General features: G+C 38.5%; 1 protein-coding gene and 1 long non-coding RNA gene across 3 annotated transcripts in view; both read left to right on the top strand.

Annotated features, from left to right (window-relative positions):
* LOC149539746 (uncharacterized) overlaps positions 1-21,670 on the top strand; it is a 53,178-nt gene extending 31,508 nt beyond the window's left edge. Inside the window, exons 2-3 of one of the 2 annotated variants that reach the window (XR_016356297.1) lie at positions 20,741-20,823; positions 21,002-21,670. This is a non-coding gene — a long non-coding RNA (uncharacterized LOC149539746). The remainder of the gene's footprint in view (positions 1-20,740; positions 20,824-21,001) is intronic. The other variant, XR_016356296.1, reaches the window with a different exon arrangement.
* On the top strand, positions 2,532-5,890 carry LOC149539747 (uncharacterized). The gene is made up of 6 exons (XM_089800944.1): positions 2,532-3,252; positions 3,392-3,624; positions 3,740-3,892; positions 4,041-4,441; positions 4,579-4,984; positions 5,119-5,890. Exons 1-6 carry the CDS (start codon positions 2,579-2,581, stop codon positions 5,151-5,153), a joined length of 1,902 nt encoding a protein of 633 aa, XP_089657070.1. The 5' UTR covers positions 2,532-2,578; the 3' UTR covers positions 5,154-5,890.
* Positions 21,671-22,194: the final 524 nt, after the last annotated feature.

The raw sequence follows: 22,194 nt of genomic DNA, 5'->3' as shown, positions 1-22,194 counted from the left end.
TGCTCACCCAGATGCAACCAATGCACCCATTCCTTCTACTATGCTGAAACATAATTCCTCAGATAGCCCTCCAACCATTTGTTCACAATCTCAGTCTGTCCATCTGACTATGGATGGTAGCTCGTACTTGGTGACAACTCCATTCCCACTAGTGTAAATAACTCCATCCAAAAATTGCTAAGGAAACGACTATCTCTATCACTTACAATATTTCGTGGAAGACCATGTAAACGGAAAACGTCACAAAAGAACAACTCGACCACTTGTGATGCTTGGTACCCAGTGGAAATGGAAAAGAAATGGGCATACTTGGTCAAAAGATCAGCCATGACAAAAATGCAGTCCTTCCCCTGAACTTTGGGTAACCCAGTGATGAAATCCATTGAAATGCTTTCCCACTTTTGATTAGGGATGAGCAATGGTTGGAGAAATCCCGTAGGTAGGGTATGCTCAAATTTGTTTTGCTGACAGGTAGAGCATTCCCGTACATATTGTAAGATGTCATTCTTGAGGCCTTTCCATGTAAAACGTTCTCGGATTTGCCTATAAGCTTTCAGGTATCTCGAACAAAGATCTATTTTGGAAAAATAGAGTGCACCATGTAACTCATCCAATAGTTCGTCGATCCTGGGGATGGGGTACCTATTTTTAATGGTTTTCTTGTTTAGTGCACGATAGTCCACACACATTCGGAGGGGTCCATCCTTCTTCTTAACCAAAACTACTGATGATGCAAAGGGACTGGAACTAGGCCTAATCCATCCTTTCTCTAGGAGTTCTTGGATCGTTTTTTTATCTCCTCCTTAAACCTTTTTGGATGGTGGTGGGGTGTTGTGATGACGGGTTTGGCTCCTTCCTCCAATTCAATGATGTGCTCAAATCCTCTGTATGGAGGGATACTTGGAGGGATGTTGATGAAGATTGTACTATGCTTATCCAACACTGTGTGAAGCTCATCATCCCAATGGTCGATCTGTTGTCCTTTCATCAATTTTGTTGATATCAAACATTGTGTTGCCCAAACAATTTTATCATGTCGAAGAATAGCTTCCATCCATTGTGCTGAGATTTCCTTGGGCCCTCCATTTGACATTCCCCTGAGGACCACCTTCTTTCCATCCACTTCGAATTTAAACTTGATTCCTTTGAAGCATTGCATGTACTTGTCCAATGTTTCAATCCACTGGATGCCAAGAATTACTTCCATGTCATCTAGATCTACTACAAAGAAATCTTCGGTCACTGTATGGTTTCCCATGGTAATGCTAAGTTGTGGAAACAAATGGGTACATGATAGGAGGTTTCCTTCGGCTACCTTGACTTGGAATCCTGCATGTGTCTCCGGAGTTAAACTTCTTCGTTCCACAAATGATGAATTAATGAAATTAAGTGTGGCCCCACTATCCAACATAACTATGACCGGTTGTCCTTGGAGAGTTCCTCGTACTCGAAAAATAGTACACTTCGGAGTGCCCACAAGAGCAATGGTTCCTCCTTGACGTACTAGTGCAGCAATCCTCTTTCCATGATTTATGTTTCCCTCTTTTGCAATTTGTTGATCATCTTCTTTGACTCGTGGTTCCTCATCCTCTTCACTGTCTGACATCACTTCTATGTAATGGATCTTCCCCTTCCCTAAGCATCAGTGTCTTGGTTCCCATGATTCCTTACAATTAAAACATAGCTTCCTTCCCCTCAGATCTGTTAGAATCTGAAAAGATTAATAACCCAGAAAACTAGTGCAAAGAGTAAATATCTAAACTATGAATGCAAATGATACAAAATCAAAATAGCATCATAGAGTTAGTCTCCAAGAGAGTAATGCAAATGCTGGAAGCAGAATAGCATTAAGAGGATGCAAAAACAAGCGATGCAAATACAAGCCAGGTAGCATGCTTATATAGGCTAGGAAGAGGGAGGAGGTGTCAACACCATAGTTCCAAAAATCGCCATGAAATCGCCGAAATCGCCGAAATCGCGATAAGATTCATGGCTCCCGATTTTTTTGGAATCGGAAATCGCTGGTGGCGATTTTTTCATGTGAATCGCCTGAATCGCCTGAATCGGCGATTCATGGCAAAAATCGCCAAAATCGCCATCGTGAATCTCCAGAAATCGGCCGCGGCAGCAAGGATAGAAAGTTCAATTTTTAAAAAAAAACACATGTTTTATTTGCTTTCTAAGTTGACTTTCCTCTTTGTTATAACCCTAAAGAGCCTTCTATTTGCTTAGTATGAATAGAAGAGAGGAAGAGTGAGAGAGAAGAAGAGAAAAGAGAATCCATAGGTTTCCAACCGGCAAGAAGGAAGAGCACCAAAGAGATCAGAAGTCCATTTGGGGAGGCCATAAATTGCATTGGGAGCATTAAGGAGTCAATATCAACACTCCTCAACTCATTTGCAAGAGGTAAGTGTTGGTTTTTTTTTTGCATGTTAGTGTAGTATGCATTTTTTGTTAAATTTTTTTAGTGTTCATTTCCAAATCTTGAATGTTTTTTATTTTTAGTTTTACTAAATTGCAAACTAGGGTTTGTTGTTTTGTAGTTTTTGTTTATTAGTTGCAAACTTTGATTTTTTACATGAATTTTTTTATTGCAGCAGCCCTTTGCTTTCATTTTCCAATTTCCACAATGGGTAAAAAAGATGAATGCTGGAAATATAATGAAGAGTTTCCTGGGAGAACCAAATATCAAACAAAATGTATATTTTGCAAAGAAAAAATAAATTCGGGAGGTATCTATAGATTGAAATACCACATTGCTGGCATACCTGGCCATGATGTCACAGTTTGCACTCAACAAACCGCTGAGGCAAAACGCTCTTGTTTAGTGGCATTAGAAAAAATTGAACAAGACAAGTTGACTAAGAAAATGCAACTTGAAGGGTTAAGAGGTATTGGCTCCCGTGCTCCCACATCCGCAACCGCATCTACATCTGCAAGTGCATCTGCATCAGCTTCCGCATCCGTAGGTTGTGTTGGGGAGGGTTCTTCTAGGCCTCCTTTTCATCCTAGTGCTAGTGCTCATGTGAGTGTTAGTGGTAGTCGGTCTCATACTGAGACAGAGTCCAACACCAACCTATTGCGGCCTAGAGTGCGGAAAAGCAGAATGGATAGTTACTTTGTGCCCCGCACTACTCCTGGCTCCCAACCCACGCTTGAGGGCATGGGTTTGAACAAGGAGATTCATGATGCTGCCAGAAAAGAGATTTGCAAATTCTGGTACTTTTGCAACATTCCATTTATTGCAGCCAGGTAATTGATTATTTTTTCTTTGTTATCTTCAAAGTTAAAGTTAAAAGTAAAAGTAAAACTTTAATTATATCTACTTGTTTTATGATTTTAGTTTTTGACATCTAAATTTCTAATCAATATCATTATCTATTTGTGACAGGACTCCTTATTGGCAGAACATGATAGATGCAGTTGCCATTTGTGGTCCGGGGTTTAAAGCCCCAACTGAGGCTGAGTTGAGTGGATACCTCCTGGAGGAAATGGTTGAGGATATGAGGCATGAGCTTGAGGACAACCGAAAGGAGTGGATCGAAAAGGGTTGCACCATCATGACTGATGGTTGGACAGATAGGAGGGGAAGAACACTCCTCAATTTTCTTGTATCCTGTGGAGGTGATTGATCATTCTACTTTCCTACATACATAATTTTGAATCGTGATTGACTATTTCAAATTTTGATTTGTTGATTGCTAATAGTAATTATAATTCGTTGTTTTGTTACTTGTAGGATATACCATGTTCCTCAAATCCATTGATGCTTCTGCTCATGTAAAAAACGCCACATACTTATGTGAGGTTATTGAGGAAGTTATAGCAGAGGTGGGGGAACAACATGTGGTGCAAGTGGTGACGGATAATGCAGCAAGTTATGTTGCTGCAGGTAAACTTTTAACTTTTTAAGTTTTGAAAATAAATTTATTTGAATTTTGAACTTTTTCTAATTCTAACTTAGAATTTCTAAGTTTCCTAAGTTCTAAGTTCTAACATGTTTGAAATTTGAATTTCTAATTATCTTAAAATTGTTGTAGGCAAACTTTTGATGGAGAGGCACCCCACCATATTTTGGTCCCCTTGTGCAGCACACTGCCTTGACCTCATGTTGGAGGAAATTGGCAAACTTGAGTGGGTCAAGTCATGTGTGGAAAGGGCAAAAAACATATGTAAGTTTATTTATAATCATTCATTTGTCCTTAGCACAATGAGGAAGTACACAGGAGACAAAGAGTTAGCTCGTCCAGGGATCACGAGGTTTGCCTCGAATTTCATCACCTTGCAGTCCTTGTTGACATCAAGAGATGATTTGAGGAGCATGTTTGTTGGGCGGGAGTGGATTTCATCTTCCTATGCTACGACCACTGCAGGGATAGATGTGGTGGATTGCATATTTGATGATGATGGTTTTTGGAAACCTGCTAGAGAAATACTTAAGGTAATTTTATTGCAATTTAACATTTAATATTTTACAATTTACTATGCTAATTGTTTAATGATTTAGTTTTACCTTATATTATTGAATTATTCTATGTTTAAGTTTTGACTCAAATTTTTGTTTTACTTTATATGTAGGCCACTGAGCCTCTTGTATCTCTCCTACGAACTGCTGATGGGGAGAAGCCCTCTATGGGCTACATATATGAGGGCATGGATAGGGCCAAGGAGGCCATTAGAGCTCAGTATGCAGGAGTGCAGGAGAAGTATGCCCCTATTTGGGACATCATTGATAGGAGATGGCAGAATCAGCTCCACAGACCCATCCATGCAGCAGCTTACTTTTTGAATTCGGCATTTCGTTTCCGTCCTGACTTCAAGGCGGATGAGGAGGTTCTCACCGGATTATATACAGTGATCCAGAGGTTGAGTACTGATGAGGATAGTAGTGCTGCAATTATTGAGCTTGATAAGTTCAATAATAAAGAAGGGCCACTTTTCTCTAGCAGGGTAGCCATAGATGCTCGGGAAACAATACAGCCAGGTAAAAATTAAATAATATATTCAATGTTCATGAATCTAGATTCTAAACTTAAAGTTGATTATGTAATTTTAGAGTTAACTTGTAATTTGTAATTTGTAAATGAGACTAATTATTTTTATTTTCCCTTATTTCAGATAGATGGTGGCAAATGTTTGGGGCCACAACCTGAAAACTTCAAAAAATTGCCATTCGTATTCTGAGTCAGCCAAGCAGCGCTTCTGGATGTGAGCGCAGTTGGTCCATGTTCGAGCACATCCACTCGAAGAGGAGAAACAGGTTGACAGTGCAGAGGTTGAATGATCTTGTCTTCGTTCATTACAACCTCCGTCTTAGGATCAGACAGATTTTGGGCACTGACTCCTCTCCGATCATTCTGGAGGAGATTGATCCAGAATCAGAGTGGCTCATAGAGGTTGTAGATCCAGTCTTCACTGAGGAAGACCGTGCGTGGATTGACCAGGTGGATATAGAGGCTGAGGCAGCTAGAGCACGTTCTTCAGGCATTGGTAGACGCACACGTGCACGCACAGACACAGGCCCTAGCGACATTCGTGAGCCCATCTTATATGCGGGAGATATGGCTCGACAGTCCTCTAGGACCTATATTAGACGCCTTGCTACTAGGCAGACTGGATACTCAGAGGCTGAGGCTGAGGCTGTAGCCGAGCTTGAGGATGATGTTGAGGATGATGATGACTATGAGCCTGAGGCTTGAGCTGGAGCCTTGTTTTTATATTTTGTTTACAGATATTGATACTGAATCATTGATAGACATATGTTTCAAAGTTTCAAACTTTCATGGATCTTCATCTTAGATTCTTACATAAATTTATGATTTGATGTCTTATGGATCATCTTACATACATTCTATGATTTAAATCATTATGATCATTTGATTTCTATTTACTTCAGCTAGCCTACAATTTACATTTTAGAATCTTAGATAACATAGTTACGTATGTGATGGATTTTATGTTTCATATTTATGTATGTTAAGTTTTAACTTCTATTTGATGATGTTATAGTGTGCTTAAGTTATATTCAATAAAGGGTGCATGAAATAAGTTTTAAATTGTTAAAATCTTTAAATTTAAAGGGTTTTTTCAAATTTGCCGATTCATCGCCGATTCATTGCCGATTCACGATTCGATTCGGCCTTGCCGATTCCGATCCGATTCCGATTCACGTTTCTATGGTCAACACCAACCAATGAGGAGCAACCATCTATCGGGCTAAAGATAGCAAAGTATCTTCCCAAGATAGCTAATGGATGCTCACATGTAGGAAGGTGACACCTCACAACCATTCACCTAATAAGACATGCTTTATTAACCTAAGCGAGATTATTAAAAAGTGTAGGAAAAACCTAGCAAAAAAAGGAAAAATAAAAAACTACACTAACACCCCCCCATAAGCGAAGCTTAGGTGGATGTAGAAATGGGTCCCGGCAAGTCAAGCCTGATGAGGTACCCATGTACATAAGATTTCTCAAAAGAGAGAGAGAAAAGAAACCCCCCCACAAAAAAGTCAGGACTCCGAGTGAGAGGAAGAGGCCCCCCCAAAAGATGAAGCATCCCGCACCCCCAGTAAAGCTCGCAAATGAAGGAACTTGCTCTCAGTGAAGGGTTTGGTGAAGATATCAACAACTTGCTCAGAAGTCGGACAATAGCGAAGGTCAATGACATGACCATGGATGAGCTCCCGGATGTAGTGCATGTGGACCTCTATGTGTTTGGTCCGTTGATGATGAACTGGATTCCGTGAGATCTGAATGGCACTCTGGTTGTCACAAAATATGACTGATGGCCGTCTGATCTGGATACCAAACTCAGTGAGAAGATGTTGAATCCAAATGGCCTCAGTGGCGGCATTTACAGCCCCCCGATACTCAGCCTCAGTAGAAGACAAAGCAATAGCAGACTGCTTTTTACTCGACCAACAAATAGGACCTGACCCAAGTGAGAAGCTATACCCTGAAGTAGACTTGCGATCCTCAGAATCACCTGCCCAATCTGAATCTGTGTAGCCCACCAAATCAAGCTCAATACCTGCTGCATAGTGAATCCCACAACTATGAGAACCCTGAATGTAGTGAAGGATCCGCTTGGCTGCTTTCCAGTGTAACTCATGGGGCTCCTACATGAATCGAGAGACCATGCCTACAGCATAGGAGATGTCAGGTCTCGTATGAGTCAGATAAATGAGACTCCCAAAAAGTTGGCGGTACAAAGTGCCATCAACAAGTGGAGAAGAACATTGAGCCTCAAGTTTGACTCCAGAAAGGAAGGGAGTCGGAGCAGGCTTACAATCAGCCATATGAAACCTCGAGAGTAAATCTAGAGCATACTTGGATTGTGTGATGGTGATCCCAGAAGGAGACTGAAGGATCTCAATCCCGAGAAAGTAATGCAACAAGCCCAAGTCAGTCATCAAAAAACTGTCCTGAAGGGCCACTTTGACAGCCTTAATGGTGGGTGAAGAACTTCCTGTGATCAGCAAGTCATCAACATACAAAACCAAAATTAGAAGTGAATCACCCTGTTGCAAAATGTACACATTAGGATCAGAATGGCACCGAGTGAACCCAACTGATAGAAGGAAGGAGTCCATCTTGGCATACCAGGCCCGAGGAGCCTGTTTGAGGCCATAGAGAGACTTTCGAAGACGACACACAAGTGAAGAATCCTGAAGGAAGCCCTGTGGTTGCTCCATGTAGATCTCCTCATGAAGGTCACCATGAAGAAAAGCACTCTTCACATCCATCTGATGTACTTCCCAACGATTAGCTGCAGCAATGCCAAGAACAATTCGAATGGAATTCATTCGGGCAACTGGCTCAAAAGTCTCAGAGTAGTCAATCCCAGGAACCTGGGAGAATCCTTTGGCAACCAAGCGAGCCTTGTGTTTGTCAACTGACCCATCTGCTGCAAATTTTGTCCGATAGATCCACTTACATCGAACAAGTTTTCTTCCTTTAGGAAGAGGGACAAGATCCCAAGTGTGGTTCCTCATCAAGGAACTATACTCTTCCTGCATAGTTTATCCCACTCAGAAATACCAGAAGCCTCATGAAAGGACTGTGGATCTGAGGCAGTAGCAATGAAGACATGTGGAGCATCCTGGAATTGTGAACGAGTTCGCTTGGTGTCTGATGGATCCCCAACCCAATCACCTGCAGACTGCAAGGTCTGTCTAGCCCAAAGTGGGCAAGAAGATGGAGAATCTGGAGGGGAATCATTAACCTCTGAATGATGACTAGGAGAGGAAGGAGGTGAGTTCTCTGAATCACTTTCTGCATCAGAAGTAGAGGTAGAAGACTGTTCAGGTGAATCTGACTCATCAGAAGATCTGTCATGTATTCCAAGTGACTCTAATGTCAAGGTAGAAGTTGGAGAAGTGATAGAAAGTGAGCTTGAAGATCCCTCCTCAAACTGAACACTCCTCTCAATGAATAACTCATGTGTAGTAGGGTGGAGCAACCGATAACCCTTCACACCATCAGGATAACCTACAAATATGCAAGGTCTGCTTTGCGGATCCAAGGCCTTACGTTTCTCTGTAGGAATGTGGGCCCATGCAGGGGAGCCAAAAACTCGAAAGTGCTTAACTGATGGTTTTCGACCGCTCCAAGCTTCAAAAGGAGTAACTCCCTTCAAGGCTCGGTGAGGAACACGGTTCTGGATATAACAAGCACAATTAATGGCTTCTGCCCAATACTGTGGTGCAAGAGATCTAGAGTGAATCATACAGTTTTCCATTTCCTTCAAGGATCTATTCTTCTGTTCTGCAACACCATTTTGCTGAGGATTGTATGGAATTGAATGCTGTAAATCAATCCCCTCTGAAGTGCAAAATCTTTCAAACCGATGGTTGACATACTCACCACCATTGTCTATGCGCAAAATCTTGATGGCTTTCCCAGATTGCTTTTCTACAAAAAATTTTGAAGTCTTGAAAATGGTCAAATACCTCTGACTTTTGTTTGAGAAAGTACACCCATGTATATCGAGAAAGGTCATCAATGAATGTGAGGACATATCGGGCCCTGCTGAAAGAAGGATGTTGAAATGGACCAGCCAAATCACTGAGAACTAACTCTAGTATCTGTGAAGCTCTCCATGCCTTACTTTTGTCAAACTTTTCCTTAGGATGCTTACCAAGAATGCAACCTTGGCAAACACCTCCTGAGAATTGAACCGAAGGCAACCCTGTGACCATGCTCTGCTGGTTGAGCTGATGCAAATAGCGGAAGTTAAGATGGCCAAACCGCTCATGCCATAATTTACTCACATCATTAGAGTGAGTGAGCAAAACAGATGAAGGAGGATCAGGAACAAAGTGAGAAAACAGATAGAGCCGTGACTAATGATCTGCTCTCCCAACTGCAACTACAGAATCACTATGCAACTCACGTATCTCCACTGAATCAGGAGTGAACTCAACCCGCTTGCCTAAACCTGTGTGAGTGATTTGGTATATTGATAGGAGATTAGTTGATAATGAGGGTACACAAAGAACATCATGGAATGTGCCATCCCCCACATCAACAGACCCTCTCCCACACACCTCAATAGGAGTGTCATCACCCATCAAAATAGAAGGCATAGTACATGGCTCTAAGGATGCAAGTTCTTCCTTAGATGAAGCCATGTGGTGTGAAGCACCCGAATCAAGAACCCAAGTGGATGGTGAGGAAGCAACTGCAACAAGAGCTTTGCCCTTTCCTTTCCCCTTGTTGTTTTCTTTTGCCTTGTTAGACTCTTCATTAGAACTTTGTTTGATAGACTCAGGAACACTAATATTATTCTTCTCAAGAATGTATGTCAAGTGATCAATTTGTTTCTTCAAACATTTATGTTCATCATGACCGGGTCTTTTACAATAGGCACATTTAACCTTTTCTTTCTTAGGCTTATCGCCCTTGGAGGATGAGGTATCAATAGTTGCTTTTGAAGCAATTGGTATCTGATCCTTCTTTTCCTCACTATTATTTTGTTTCTCATCCTTACTATTGTTGTTACTACTTTGTCCTTTTTGTTCTTTTGTGCCTTGGTTGGTTGCTAAGGCATGTGACTTAGAGGACTTAAGAGTGCCCATCTGGATTAGCTTGTCCTGTTCTCGAGTAAGATTGACAGCAAAATCATCTAGAGATGGCATGGTGAATTGAGTACCAAGTGCACCCTTAGTAGCATAGAAGGTAGAGACAAACACAGAATATTCTGAACTTAGCTTAGAGAGAATACTGAGAATCAGTTGTTCATCTTTCTTTTCAATTCCACATTGCTTTAACTGCAGCCTTAGTGATTTCAATTTGGTGAAGAAATCTTGGATTGTGTTGAAATTGCCTGGACTCAAACTAATTAATTCATTTTCCAACATATGACCCCTCATTGAATCTTGTGTGCCAAATAATGTTTCTAGCTTTGTCCATACTTCATTTGGTGTATCCAAAGACTCAATGTGAAATAGCAAGTCAGGAGAAACAAACAAACACAATGTTCCATATGCCTCATCACATTTGTTAAACCACTTAGGCTTGTCTTCATCTTTAGCAGGTTCAGTTTCAAGTCCCATAGTTATCCTATTTAATCCAGCTTTCCTTAAGTGAATTATCATGCGTGATTTCCACTCAAAGTAATTGTATGGAGTTAGGATGGGCATATTTTTTTGATCCATGATGAAGGAATGCAAAGAAATGCTAAAAGGAAGAGAATCCAGCCACGACAATGCCCCCCCCTTTTTACTCAATCAAAGAACCCCCCCCAAAGAAATATGATTTGGCACTTTATTTTAGTGCATTTACAATTACCACTAGAAAGAGATGTTTAGTGGTCTTGATTTCAATGCATTACAAACCCTCATGAAGAGCATATGCTAAAAGTGAAACTTGGGCATAATAATCAAGGAAACAAATAGCACCACTGCGATCTACTCGAAAAATAATGCACTTTCAAAAAAAGAATCGCCTCGATACGAGGTCGTATGAGAAAGTTATGATCCTCCGAAGTTTTCAAAACGAGAACTGTGCACAGTCACGGCTGAGAATCTGCAATTTCTGAAAAATTCATGCATGAAAATCAAAAACTAACTCCATTAGTGGATAGAGCACAAAAAAATAGCCAAGTTCATAACAAGAATCATCAAAATCGGAGTCCGTATGAGCAAGAACGAGACATTTGAAAACTGCATTCAGATCTGCGGCTGCCAACGGAGAGGGGTATGGCTGTAGCTTTGCATGCTCGATTCTGAAAAATATACAACTTGCATGCAAAATCTAAAAGATACCCAGATGGTTTTTCGGGGCTGCGAACAAAACCCAGAAAGCGTTTTTCTTGCTGATGAATAGAAGATGTTGCTGTAGTGTAAATCAGACGCTTTTAACAGTAAAAAACGGCTCCAAAAATCAGAAAACGACCCCAGCAACCAAAATATGACATGCAAATGCTGGATCAGCTTCTTAAGTCCATCAATGGCATGCTGGAACCTGCAAAACTGATTGAAAACTCCAAATATGCAAGTTGGTTGTCAAATTTGAGATTGAAACCCCAGAGAAAAACTGTTTTTGTCAAAACTTTTCTGATTCTCAGGATCATCCAAAGATGCAAGAGAAGAGCATACTTTGTTTTTCAAAATACTACAATAAAGTTTATTTGCCCCCCCCCCCCCCCCGAATCTCTCAAATAAGGAAACTAAAATCTACTCTTGCACATAGAAAAGCTCTGATACCATGTTAGAATCTGAAAAGATTAATAACCCAGAAAACTAGTGCAAAGAGTAAATATCTAAACTATGAATGCAAATGATACAAAATCAAAATAGCATCATAGAGTTAGTCTCCAAGAGAGTAATGCAAATGCTGGAAGCAGAATAGCATTAAGAGGATGCAAAAACAAGCGATGCAAATACAAGCCAGGTAGCATGCTTATATAGGCTAGGAAGAGGGAGGAGGTGTCAACACCAACCAATGAGGAGCAACCATCTATCGGGCTAAAGATAGAAAAGTATCTTCCCAAGATAGCTAATGGATGCTCACATGTAGGAAGGTGACACCTCACAACCATTCACCTAATAAGACATGCTTTATTAACCTAAGCGAGATTATTAAAAAGTGTAGGAAAAACCTAGCAAAAAAAGGAAAAATAAAAAACTACACTAACAAGATCCTGTCTCATAGCTTCATCTATTGATTGCTTCTTTGGAGGGGGCTTGTTATCTCTCTCCTTCGGAATGATGGGTGGCCTGGCATGTGAATAACCTTTAGACGAAGAAGTGGATGTTGCCATGTCTCGTGCCTTCTTGATTGCTGCCACAAGTATGTCAGGGTTAAAACCCTTCACCCAACCCTTTAAGGGTTCGGTCAACCCATCCATGAATAAAACAACAAGTCTTCTCTTTGAAATGTTTATCACTAGTACGGATAGTCTCTGAAATTTTGTAATGTAGCTCTCTATTGATCCAATTTGCTTTAGTTGTGCCAACTCCTTGAAGTTAAGTTCTGGATCCCTTCCATCAAAGCAGTCAATAAGTCTCTCCGTGAACTTGGCATATGAAGTGATTCGATTATGACTGAGGGTGACCATCCCATGGTGCCACCATTCATGGGCGATTCCCTCCAAGTGAAGTGCTACAAACTTGATAGCCTCTTCTTTAGGCATGGGGTTGAGCTGGAAGTATGTATCAGCCTTTTGAACTCATGCTCATGTTGATGTATGCCCAGATCCATCAAAGCATGATAAGTTTATCTTTCCAATCTTTCATCTAATGTCATCATTGTAATCGCCCTGCCTCCTAGAATACCTCATATGCAAATCCACATAATCCTTGAAAGACAATTCTGCACCAAATCCGGCATCAAACTAGTCTTGACGGAATTGATCTTGCATTTCAAGGAAAGTAGGCTTTTGTTCCCTAGGTTGTTCCAACCGTTGGGGAAATGTTGGCATCATTGGTCGTGTGTGGGATCGCTCTGTGTGAAGCCTTTCATTGACAGAATTGTCACCATGCCCATTGTGTCCTTCATTTGACCTTCCTTGTGCCAAAAGTCAGAGGGTCTCGCCAATTTGATCTTGCCCCTTTGCCAAGGTCTCACAGAGCTGTCATTGTCCATTTAACAAGGTTTCACTGAGTTGTTGTTGTCCACTTGTTAGCTCCCTTAGAAGTTGCATCATTTCAACACTTGATTCACCCATTCTTCCTACTGATCGGGATCTTGGCGGCATCCAATATCACCAACAGGCTAGCAAGATCACCAACTCTAATACCACTGTAATGTTCCTGTTCTAGAGTTGCCTTATGAAGTCCTGTAGTATGCTTCAGGTAGTTCTCCTCTGTGCCTCGGGTAGTCTTTCTAGTGCCTCAGGATGTGTGTTGTACAGTGTCAATGTGCAGGATGGAAAGGCCGTATGGTACCTTATTGGTCGTACAGTGTGTTGGGGTATGACCGTATGGACAGTGGGAGGCCATATGGTAGACAAGGCCAAGAAGGCCGCACGGTGTCAAGGCCGTATGGGATCAATTCGTACAGTAACCTTGTTGTGACAGGGTACAGTTTGCAAGTCGTGGCTTGTTAGGAAGTTATTGCCAATGGGCTGGGTACGATTTCGAAGATGAACAATATTTGATAAGAAATCAAGATATGGAAACAAGAGATACCGACAAAGTTGCTCCACAAAAATATATCGATATCAAATCAAGAAATATACAGACGGAATAGGGTGAGAGTCCCACCGAAACCGCGCAAGCCAAATAGGGAAGATCTTTCACTTTTGAAATGGCGAGCGATCGAGAACTCCAACAGGAATTCGTAGTACATAGAAAATAATCCAAAAGCATGCCTAAAACAACCTACAAGAAGGCCTTATAAAGGGCTTGGGGAAACTTCCCAAAGGATTACAAAATAGCAATAAGCCAAAAAGTACAAAAATAACCAATGGGCCTGAAAGATTAAAAACATTGATTCTCAGCCACATAATAAAATATTATTATTTAATAATATTAGGGATATTACAATACCTACTCGTAGAGGGTGGAACAAGGGCTTTCACCTTAAACTTCTCCCAGAGAAGAATGCATTAACAATTGAGATTATCTCTCAACAAAGACTCCCTCTCAGCAAGGACAACTAGTTCATCCCAATAAAATATTAGATGCAACCTCTCTCATAACCTGAGTAGTCTCCCTCAACTATGTCTACTTGCAGAGGATGGAACGAGGTTGTACGGTAGACAAGGCTAGGAAGGCCGCACGGTGTCAAGGCCGTACAACAACTTCAGCCAAGGCTATACGGGATCAGTCTATATGGTAGCCTTGTTGTGACGGGGTACAGTTTGCAAGTCGTGGCTTGTCAGGAAGTTACTACTGGTTGGCTGGGTACGATTCCGAAGATGAACAATATTTGATAAGAAATCAAGATATGCAAACAAGAGATACCAACAAAGTTGCTCCACAAAAATATATATCGATATCAAATCAAGAAATATATAGACGGAATAGGGTGAGAGTCCCATCGAAACTGCGCAAGCCAAAAAGGGAAGATCTTTCACTTCCGAAATGGCGAACAATTGAGAACTCGAATAGGAATTCCCAGTACATAAAAAATAATCCAAAAGCATGCCTAAAACAACCTACAAGAAGGCCTTATAAAGGGCTTGGGGAAACTTCTCAAAGGATTACAAAATAGCAATAAGCCAACAAGTACAAAAATAAGCAATGGGCCCGAGAGATTAAAAACATTGATTCTCGGCCACATAACAAAATATTATTATTTAATAATATTGGAGACATTACAATACCTACCCACAGAGGGTGGAACAAGGGTTTTCACCTCAAACTTCTCCCAGAGAAGAATGCATTGAGATTATCTCTCAACAAAGACTCCCTCTCAGCAAGGACAACTAGTTCATCACAATAAAATATTAGATGCAACCTCCCTTTGAACCTGAGTAGTCTCCCTCCACTATGTCTACTCGCAGAGGGTGGAATGAGGGCTTATACCTCAGACTTCTCCTAGAGAAGAATACATTTCCGCTATTCCTACTCGTAAAGGGTGGTCCACATACCTACTCGTAGAGCGTGGAACAAGGGCTTTCACCTCAAACTTCTCCCAGAGAAGAATGCATTAACAATTGAGATTATCTCTCAACAAAGACTCCCTCTCAGCAAGGACAACTAGTTCATCACAATAAAATATCAGATGTAACCTCCCTCTGAACCCAAGTAGTCTCCCTCTGAATATATATCATCAAAGAAACATTTATCTCATTGCTTCTTTGTTGCACCAAGAGCACATAGTGTCAGCTTGACATCATCGCCTTGCTAGATGCTCGTAGCCATCCCTCCGCTCGATAAAAACTCTTGATGCCAGTTTGACAACAATGCTTAATACCTCAAACTCTGGACTCACCATTACAACAATGGCAAATCTGACCAGAATGCAGACCTCATCAATGGGAAGAGAGAGGGTGATCACAGCCATCCTGGATATCAAAGGAAGCCAATGAATTTTGAAAATTCCAGTCAATGAAAATGGATAGCCTACACCCTCGTGAATTGACCTCTCACGATTGGAGACCCAATGTTTGAGCTGAAAAAAAAACTTAGCTTGAAGACTCAGCAAAATTGTAAGAAGCGTACCTTTTAATCACATGAGGGACCTCCTACGAGTCTTTGCTACACCACTTGGAACTCTGAATTTTTCTCTATTGACTCAGATCATGGAGGCAAAAACTCCTTCCAACAGACCCATAATAGAAGAAAATTCAAAATGTAGAAATCTCTCTATTGATAAAGAGGTGGAGACCATTCTGATGAGAATATAGATGATGAAAACAAACTAGAGCAATGAATATCTCATACACAGTAAATTCTGGCAAGTATTGAAGATCATCAAGCAAATAAACTGCTAAGGCTTTTTATCAATTCTCTTCTATAAAACTACTGAGTTCCGCACATGATACCACTCGGATCATAAATTTTATGTAGCCCAAAAAGACTGTGATCCACAGCTCGAACTTCAGTAAGTCGACTATCAGATGCCTAGTCATGATCATCATATGAATGCTTTAAATTTCATAAAGACCACTATTTGCAAGAAGATTGATCATTTGAAGGTATGTCCTCTTGATACAAGTGAGTCTAACGCAAAGCTTAATATACCAATCTGACTCTAACACATACATCTTTATGAAACTCTTCTGAATATGAACAATAGTGAAAGCCTATGACAAATAGTCATAAATGCACACTGATAGGAGTGATAACTTCTTTCAGTAAATTGTGAGCAGAAGAGGAGAGTTGGATTTAGATGAATCAATCAACCTCTCCACAAGACCAGCATAGTCATAAAATTAGTAACGCACAGCTGAAGAAATTCTTTGATTCGCCTTTTATCAATTACAGTTCAGCTAAATAATAACATCACACGCACAAGTGGATAGCATCCATCACTTTTATTCAACACGACATGAAACACCCAAATATAGTAACCTTCTATTGTATTTTATATTTAGTCACTTGGCCTATTTTATACTTGCCAAACTTAAAACATTCAGCACATATATTTTAATAAATCAGAACTCTAAAGATGAAGAATAGAGAGAGTTGAAGTGACGAAGGCGATAAGTTGAGAGATTCATATTCACGTGGCAAATAGAAGAACCTTAGCTCTACAATATATTATTCAGAACGTAGTTAAAAAAAACTGCGATATATCACTAATATCACAAGATATTGCAAGCAAAACTGCTAGCCAATATAATTGCCAAAATAAATTGCCAACAATATTTTGAAAAAATCGCACCACATTTGGGATGAAAAAATCACGGTATTTACGATTTTTTGGTCAAAAAACCTCTGATTAGGTCAACTTGAAAAACAATAAAGTTTTCTAGAAAATGTTTAGAGTTTTTTCATTTTCCCATAGGCTGTGACGGCTAACAAAGGGCTGCAATGGCTGCTGAGGAAAGGTGCGATTACTGAGGACTATTAAGCACACAGATTCAAACTGGTGAGAAAACGTAGAAGCACATATTCAGACACAGGAACTATTTCGATGGTATGCCTCAAAGATGCCATCACATGGAGTGTTGATTGTAGAATACACACATAATGGTTTTGCTCTTCAACAAGTTATAGAAAACATTTTTGGAAATTAAATGTAAGTTTGTCTAAGTATGCTAAATTTTCTCCCCAATGAATGACTTTGAAAGTCAACACATAGTAGTCAAATCTCTTCATATACACATCACTATTATGCTCCTGTATACACATCAACATCACTATATATATTTTTATAGAGCTATAAGTTGTAAAGTTATATAAATAATGAATTGATGATCATGAGTTTATAGATAAGTTTATAATATAAAATTTTTAATTTATTTGAATTGGTTTTGTAAATTTATGATACTGTATAATACAGATTTATAATACAATAATACTATATATTAATACTAAAGTAGTATAATATTGTATATTTATTCTTAATGCTAATATGCATACACATTGTTTATTAACAGCATTTATAACTTTATAACTTTATAGTGTTTATAAATTATAAATTCATTACAGAGAACAAATATATTTATTTATAGTCTTCACAATTATTTATTAATATATATCTATAAAAATTATATATTTTCAAATGTTCGAGAAAAGTGCTGATTTATTGCGGAGTTTTGGCGATTCCGAGATCTTCACAATTTTTGATCTAGCTGAGATATTGTCGAAACTGAGTTTTTCAGCTATGATCCAGAATGCTTTCCTTGCTGTAGCAGATATAAGCTATGTCCGCCCAGTTCTTCCAGTGATCCATCACAACTCCTGAAAAGGTTGCTAAAGATGGCCAAGTTACAGAAATAATACAAAGTCTCACAGATGAACAACATACAACATATTTCTGAGATGAAATTCCCAGCATACATGAAAACAATTTCCTGTTGCAGGAGATGAAAAAACATATATTTTAAAAAAAATGCCATGACATATGACATGGTTAGGTAAAATCATGAAAAGAACATGACATATGTCAAGGCAGAAGCATGTCCTTCCAAAGATTGCAGCTCGAACTTACTTCCATTCAAACGATGACACTCTGGCTTTGAATTGATGTAGAGGAAATAATCAACCAATAAAGTAGAAGAGCTGAAGAAATGGGTTCAGGAAAACCATCTGGAACCTTCGCCAGATCTCTTTTGCAGCTATAAACACAACACTCTTGTATTGAAATAGAAATTTGAGATATAAACACTGACAAATGGACAAAAGAGACTTCTTTAGTGCTGTTATCAAACCTGGCTTTGATACCATGTTAATGTTTTGACCTAGAAATATAGATAATAGTAATAACAAACCATAAACAATACATAAAAGATTTATACTGGGAAAACCCTTCCACTTGAAGGGAAAAACCCAAACACACCAGCAAAATATCTCTTTTATTGATCAAGAAATGTTCATAGTACAAGGCTTCCACTTGATTTACAATATACCAAACAATTATATAAATAGATTGCATAAGATTCTTCATCTTACACACGAAGGTCTCTTTGAGTCCCAAAAGTAAGACCCTTCATATTTCCACATATTCAACATTTCACATATCGATAAACATGCCTCTTCGCATGACATATGACACGTCTTTCTGCATAATATTTAATCACAAATATCTCTTTCAGCTGAAGTTGACCATAATGGTCATAACAAACATATTTCCATTTTATAAGAGTAGAGATAAAGATCTCTATCACAGCTACAACCTTAAACATATTACTATAATGATTGTTGTGAGCTCTTGGTATAGCAATACGGCATTTGACTTGTCGATGCACGGATGGGTTTTTCCATAAATGATAGTTGTGCCAAGATAGCTCTAGAACTAATAGACATGTCATTAAAGAATAGTTTTTTTAAGTTGGGGAAAGCTTCATACAATATCACATATATTTCTATCAATAGCTTTGGCTCTATGATGCTCATCTCATTAACAAGGATGCATTTCACATACTTAATGTCTTCTTGAAATGCTATTAATGACTGCCCCTCTAATGATTATATCTATATTACATGGGGATGCACTCCCTATTTTTGGCCCTCTAGAACACATCCCAGAAATGTGTCCGCTGTCATCCCCATCATCCCCATCCTCGAAACATTGTGCAACATTTTAAATTTTAACACGAGCCAATCTTTTTCTTAAGACAGAAAAGTGGAAACAAATCATAGTGGGCTTTGACATTAACTAATGGTTCTAAGCTGGCAGTTAAGTTGAATCTATGTTTCATGCATGCATAAAAATGTTGGAGTTGTGGGCTAATTTTATGTCTCAGACAAGACATTTTCTTATCTAATCATAAATGTTGTCATTAAAAGTTATACAAACATATGTTTATTTACATACATACATACATACATACATATGTATGTATGTATGTATGTATGTACACACATTGTTGTCCACTGCCGTCCCCCATGCCTGTCTCAAAAACATGGAACATAGGATTATATTTCTTTTTGTTATGGCTAATTTTATGTCTCAGACAAGACATTTTCTTATCTCATCATAAATGTTGTCATTAAAAGTTATACAAACATATGCTTACATACATACATACATACATACATATGTATGTATGTACACACATTGTTGTCCACTGCCGTCCCCATGCCTGTCTCAAAAGCAACATGGAACATAGGATTATATTTCTTTTTGTTAGAATCTGAAGAGTTTGTATATTGACTTGAGACCTATATATTGAGCACACCAAGAAGCAGATTACGCTTATATTATACAGAACATTAAAGAACATGGCTAATGCAATGGATCAAATAGGATTTTTCTATACGCATCGTACCTTGAATGCTCATATCAATGGTTTCATGAAGGAATAATTGTTATATTATTAGTTAATATCAACCTTTGGCTGTACACTGATTGCGTGTGTTTTGAGGTCAATATGTTGGTGTGTGCATGGATTCTAGAGGCGAATTTAAATGCCTTCCATGTTAGTTGGGCCATGACATCTATTGCAATTAATTTCATCGATGGAATGCACTCATTGGTAGATCAAGTCCTCTTTTTGTGCTATTTGTCTTTTGTACGTGGATATTAAAGTTGATTCAGGATCCATAAAATTAGTGATGGGCACAGTCCTATCCGAAGCTTATTCTATTTTATTTTCGTCAAATTTGAGGTCTATTTTTTTCAACCTTCTTGATTTTAAAAGTTCTTATTTCTGCCATGAATAAGCATAGGTATATGCTTTATGAATGTGATGCAAAAATGACGATTTCTCTCACATTTTTAAATATGAACTTTTGTCTTCTGCTAAGATAACATTCAAAACATATTACTTCATGATTTACCTCAGTTTTTGCTTCTGTGTAAGCTACACCTACCTTTTCGGTATATACATGAATTGTACACAATGAATCACATATTTCTCTTTATAAATAAATATGTTGAGAGTTTTATTTTAGGAGTAAGCCTCACTAATTACTGCCTGTAAGGAATTGGGATATCGCATGATTACTAATATGTTCTATTCACAATTTGCCACTAATGTTCCCTAATATATAAAGTAAATGTCTATGGGATTCAAAAAATTTAAAATTCATTAACCAAAATGTAAATTGTCGGCTTTGTTTTCTGTAAAATTTTTGAATCTGATATCACATTATTTTTTCTTAGAACATTATGTGACCATTTCTATTTCTTCTAGCAAGGGAAGATAGGTAATATCATAGTTTAAAACATCGCAGATATATCTATGATAAATGATCTTATTGCGATATTTTCTGCTGGCTGATAAAACATGTCAAATTCGCATGGATACTTATTACAGGTAAGTTCAAAAAATATCACACAGATTAATTTGACATCTATCGGTAATAAATCGCTTATTTATCGTGATAAGTAGAAAAAAATGCATTTATATAGTTAGTGCGTTAAATTGACTTCGTTTTTCACTTTTGCCGTTTGCATTTGTCTGAAGTTACTAAAACCTTCTTTTATGTAAGTAGGATGCTGATAATAATGGTGGGAAGTTGGCTTCACACCCGTTCTGGCCTGCCTGCCAATAATTCATCTATCGTGTCTACCAAGCATAATTTACTATATCTCCTGTGCTTTGATGGACGTCTTTTGTAACTAAATCCAAAGTTCTCATTTCGACTTAGGCAGATAGGATGTTGCGAAATTTAAATTACACATTATCCACGCTCATGTTAGTTATGTGTACATTGCATATATATTTGCCACAGTGGTAGTAATTGTAACATTTGACAAACGTTCTCATTTTTTACACTCTGGCGGATGACCCTAATCTGTTTCAAAGGTTCATATTATGGATACCTCGCAAGCCTGAGATCATTATTCCGTGACATTGTTTTACACAGTTCACACATTTGTCCTGTGATTTCACACTTTGCAGATATGTCTACTGAAACATTTCAAAATTTTAGTATTGGCATGGACAGAGTATTGTTCTATTAGATTTCTGGGAATGATTGTCAAGTTTTTTTATGGAAATCTAATAGAACATTATATACAGATTGTGGAAATCTGATAGCTTTGATGGACACAGTATGTTCAGCAAACATTTTTTGTCAAATTTGACTTGTAATCTGTTCGAAAATTCCTCAAGTCTTTGCATTTAATGAGATTACATATCACTGAGACTAGTTGTTAAACCGGTTCAATCACAATGTTTATGTTTCCATATTTTATTTACCAGAGCAGTTATCACTTAGATAGATAGTGCATTTATATATATCTAGACTGGCTTGTTTGGTTTGTTTATCCATTTACTGACTCATTAGATGCATCTCTTTATTGACTTTGTAAAAAAAATGCATTTCTAATTAATTTTTAGCAATTTTTCAAGTTCCCGATATTTTCTTGAGAAGTTCGAACTTTATCTCTGATATTTGCCAATATCTGTTTTTTTTTTTTGGCCCTTGGCTATAAGTTGCCGATAACGATATTTTGAACTATAGGTAACATAGACTATATTCCTCTGAAGAAAAGTGATTTATTAATAAGTTGGTAATATTAATCATAAGAATTGCAAGAAGCGAGATCAAATTCCTGTCCTCTGCTTCTGCTATCTTCGTTCCAATATGAACAGTTTAATTCAACAATATTCGTTATATTCTTTGACTCAAAACCATCTCTTTGAAAAAACCTTATATTAATTGATGGTCCATCAAAATAA

The sequence above is a fragment of the Cupressus sempervirens genome, chromosome 9 (genome assembly GCF_028749045.1).
Source record: "Cupressus sempervirens isolate cs-2001-9-10 chromosome 9, ASM2874904v1, whole genome shotgun sequence".
Lineage (NCBI taxonomy): Eukaryota > Viridiplantae > Streptophyta > Pinopsida > Cupressales > Cupressaceae > Cupressus > Cupressus sempervirens.
This window is presented reverse-complemented; position numbering and strand designations above follow the sequence as displayed.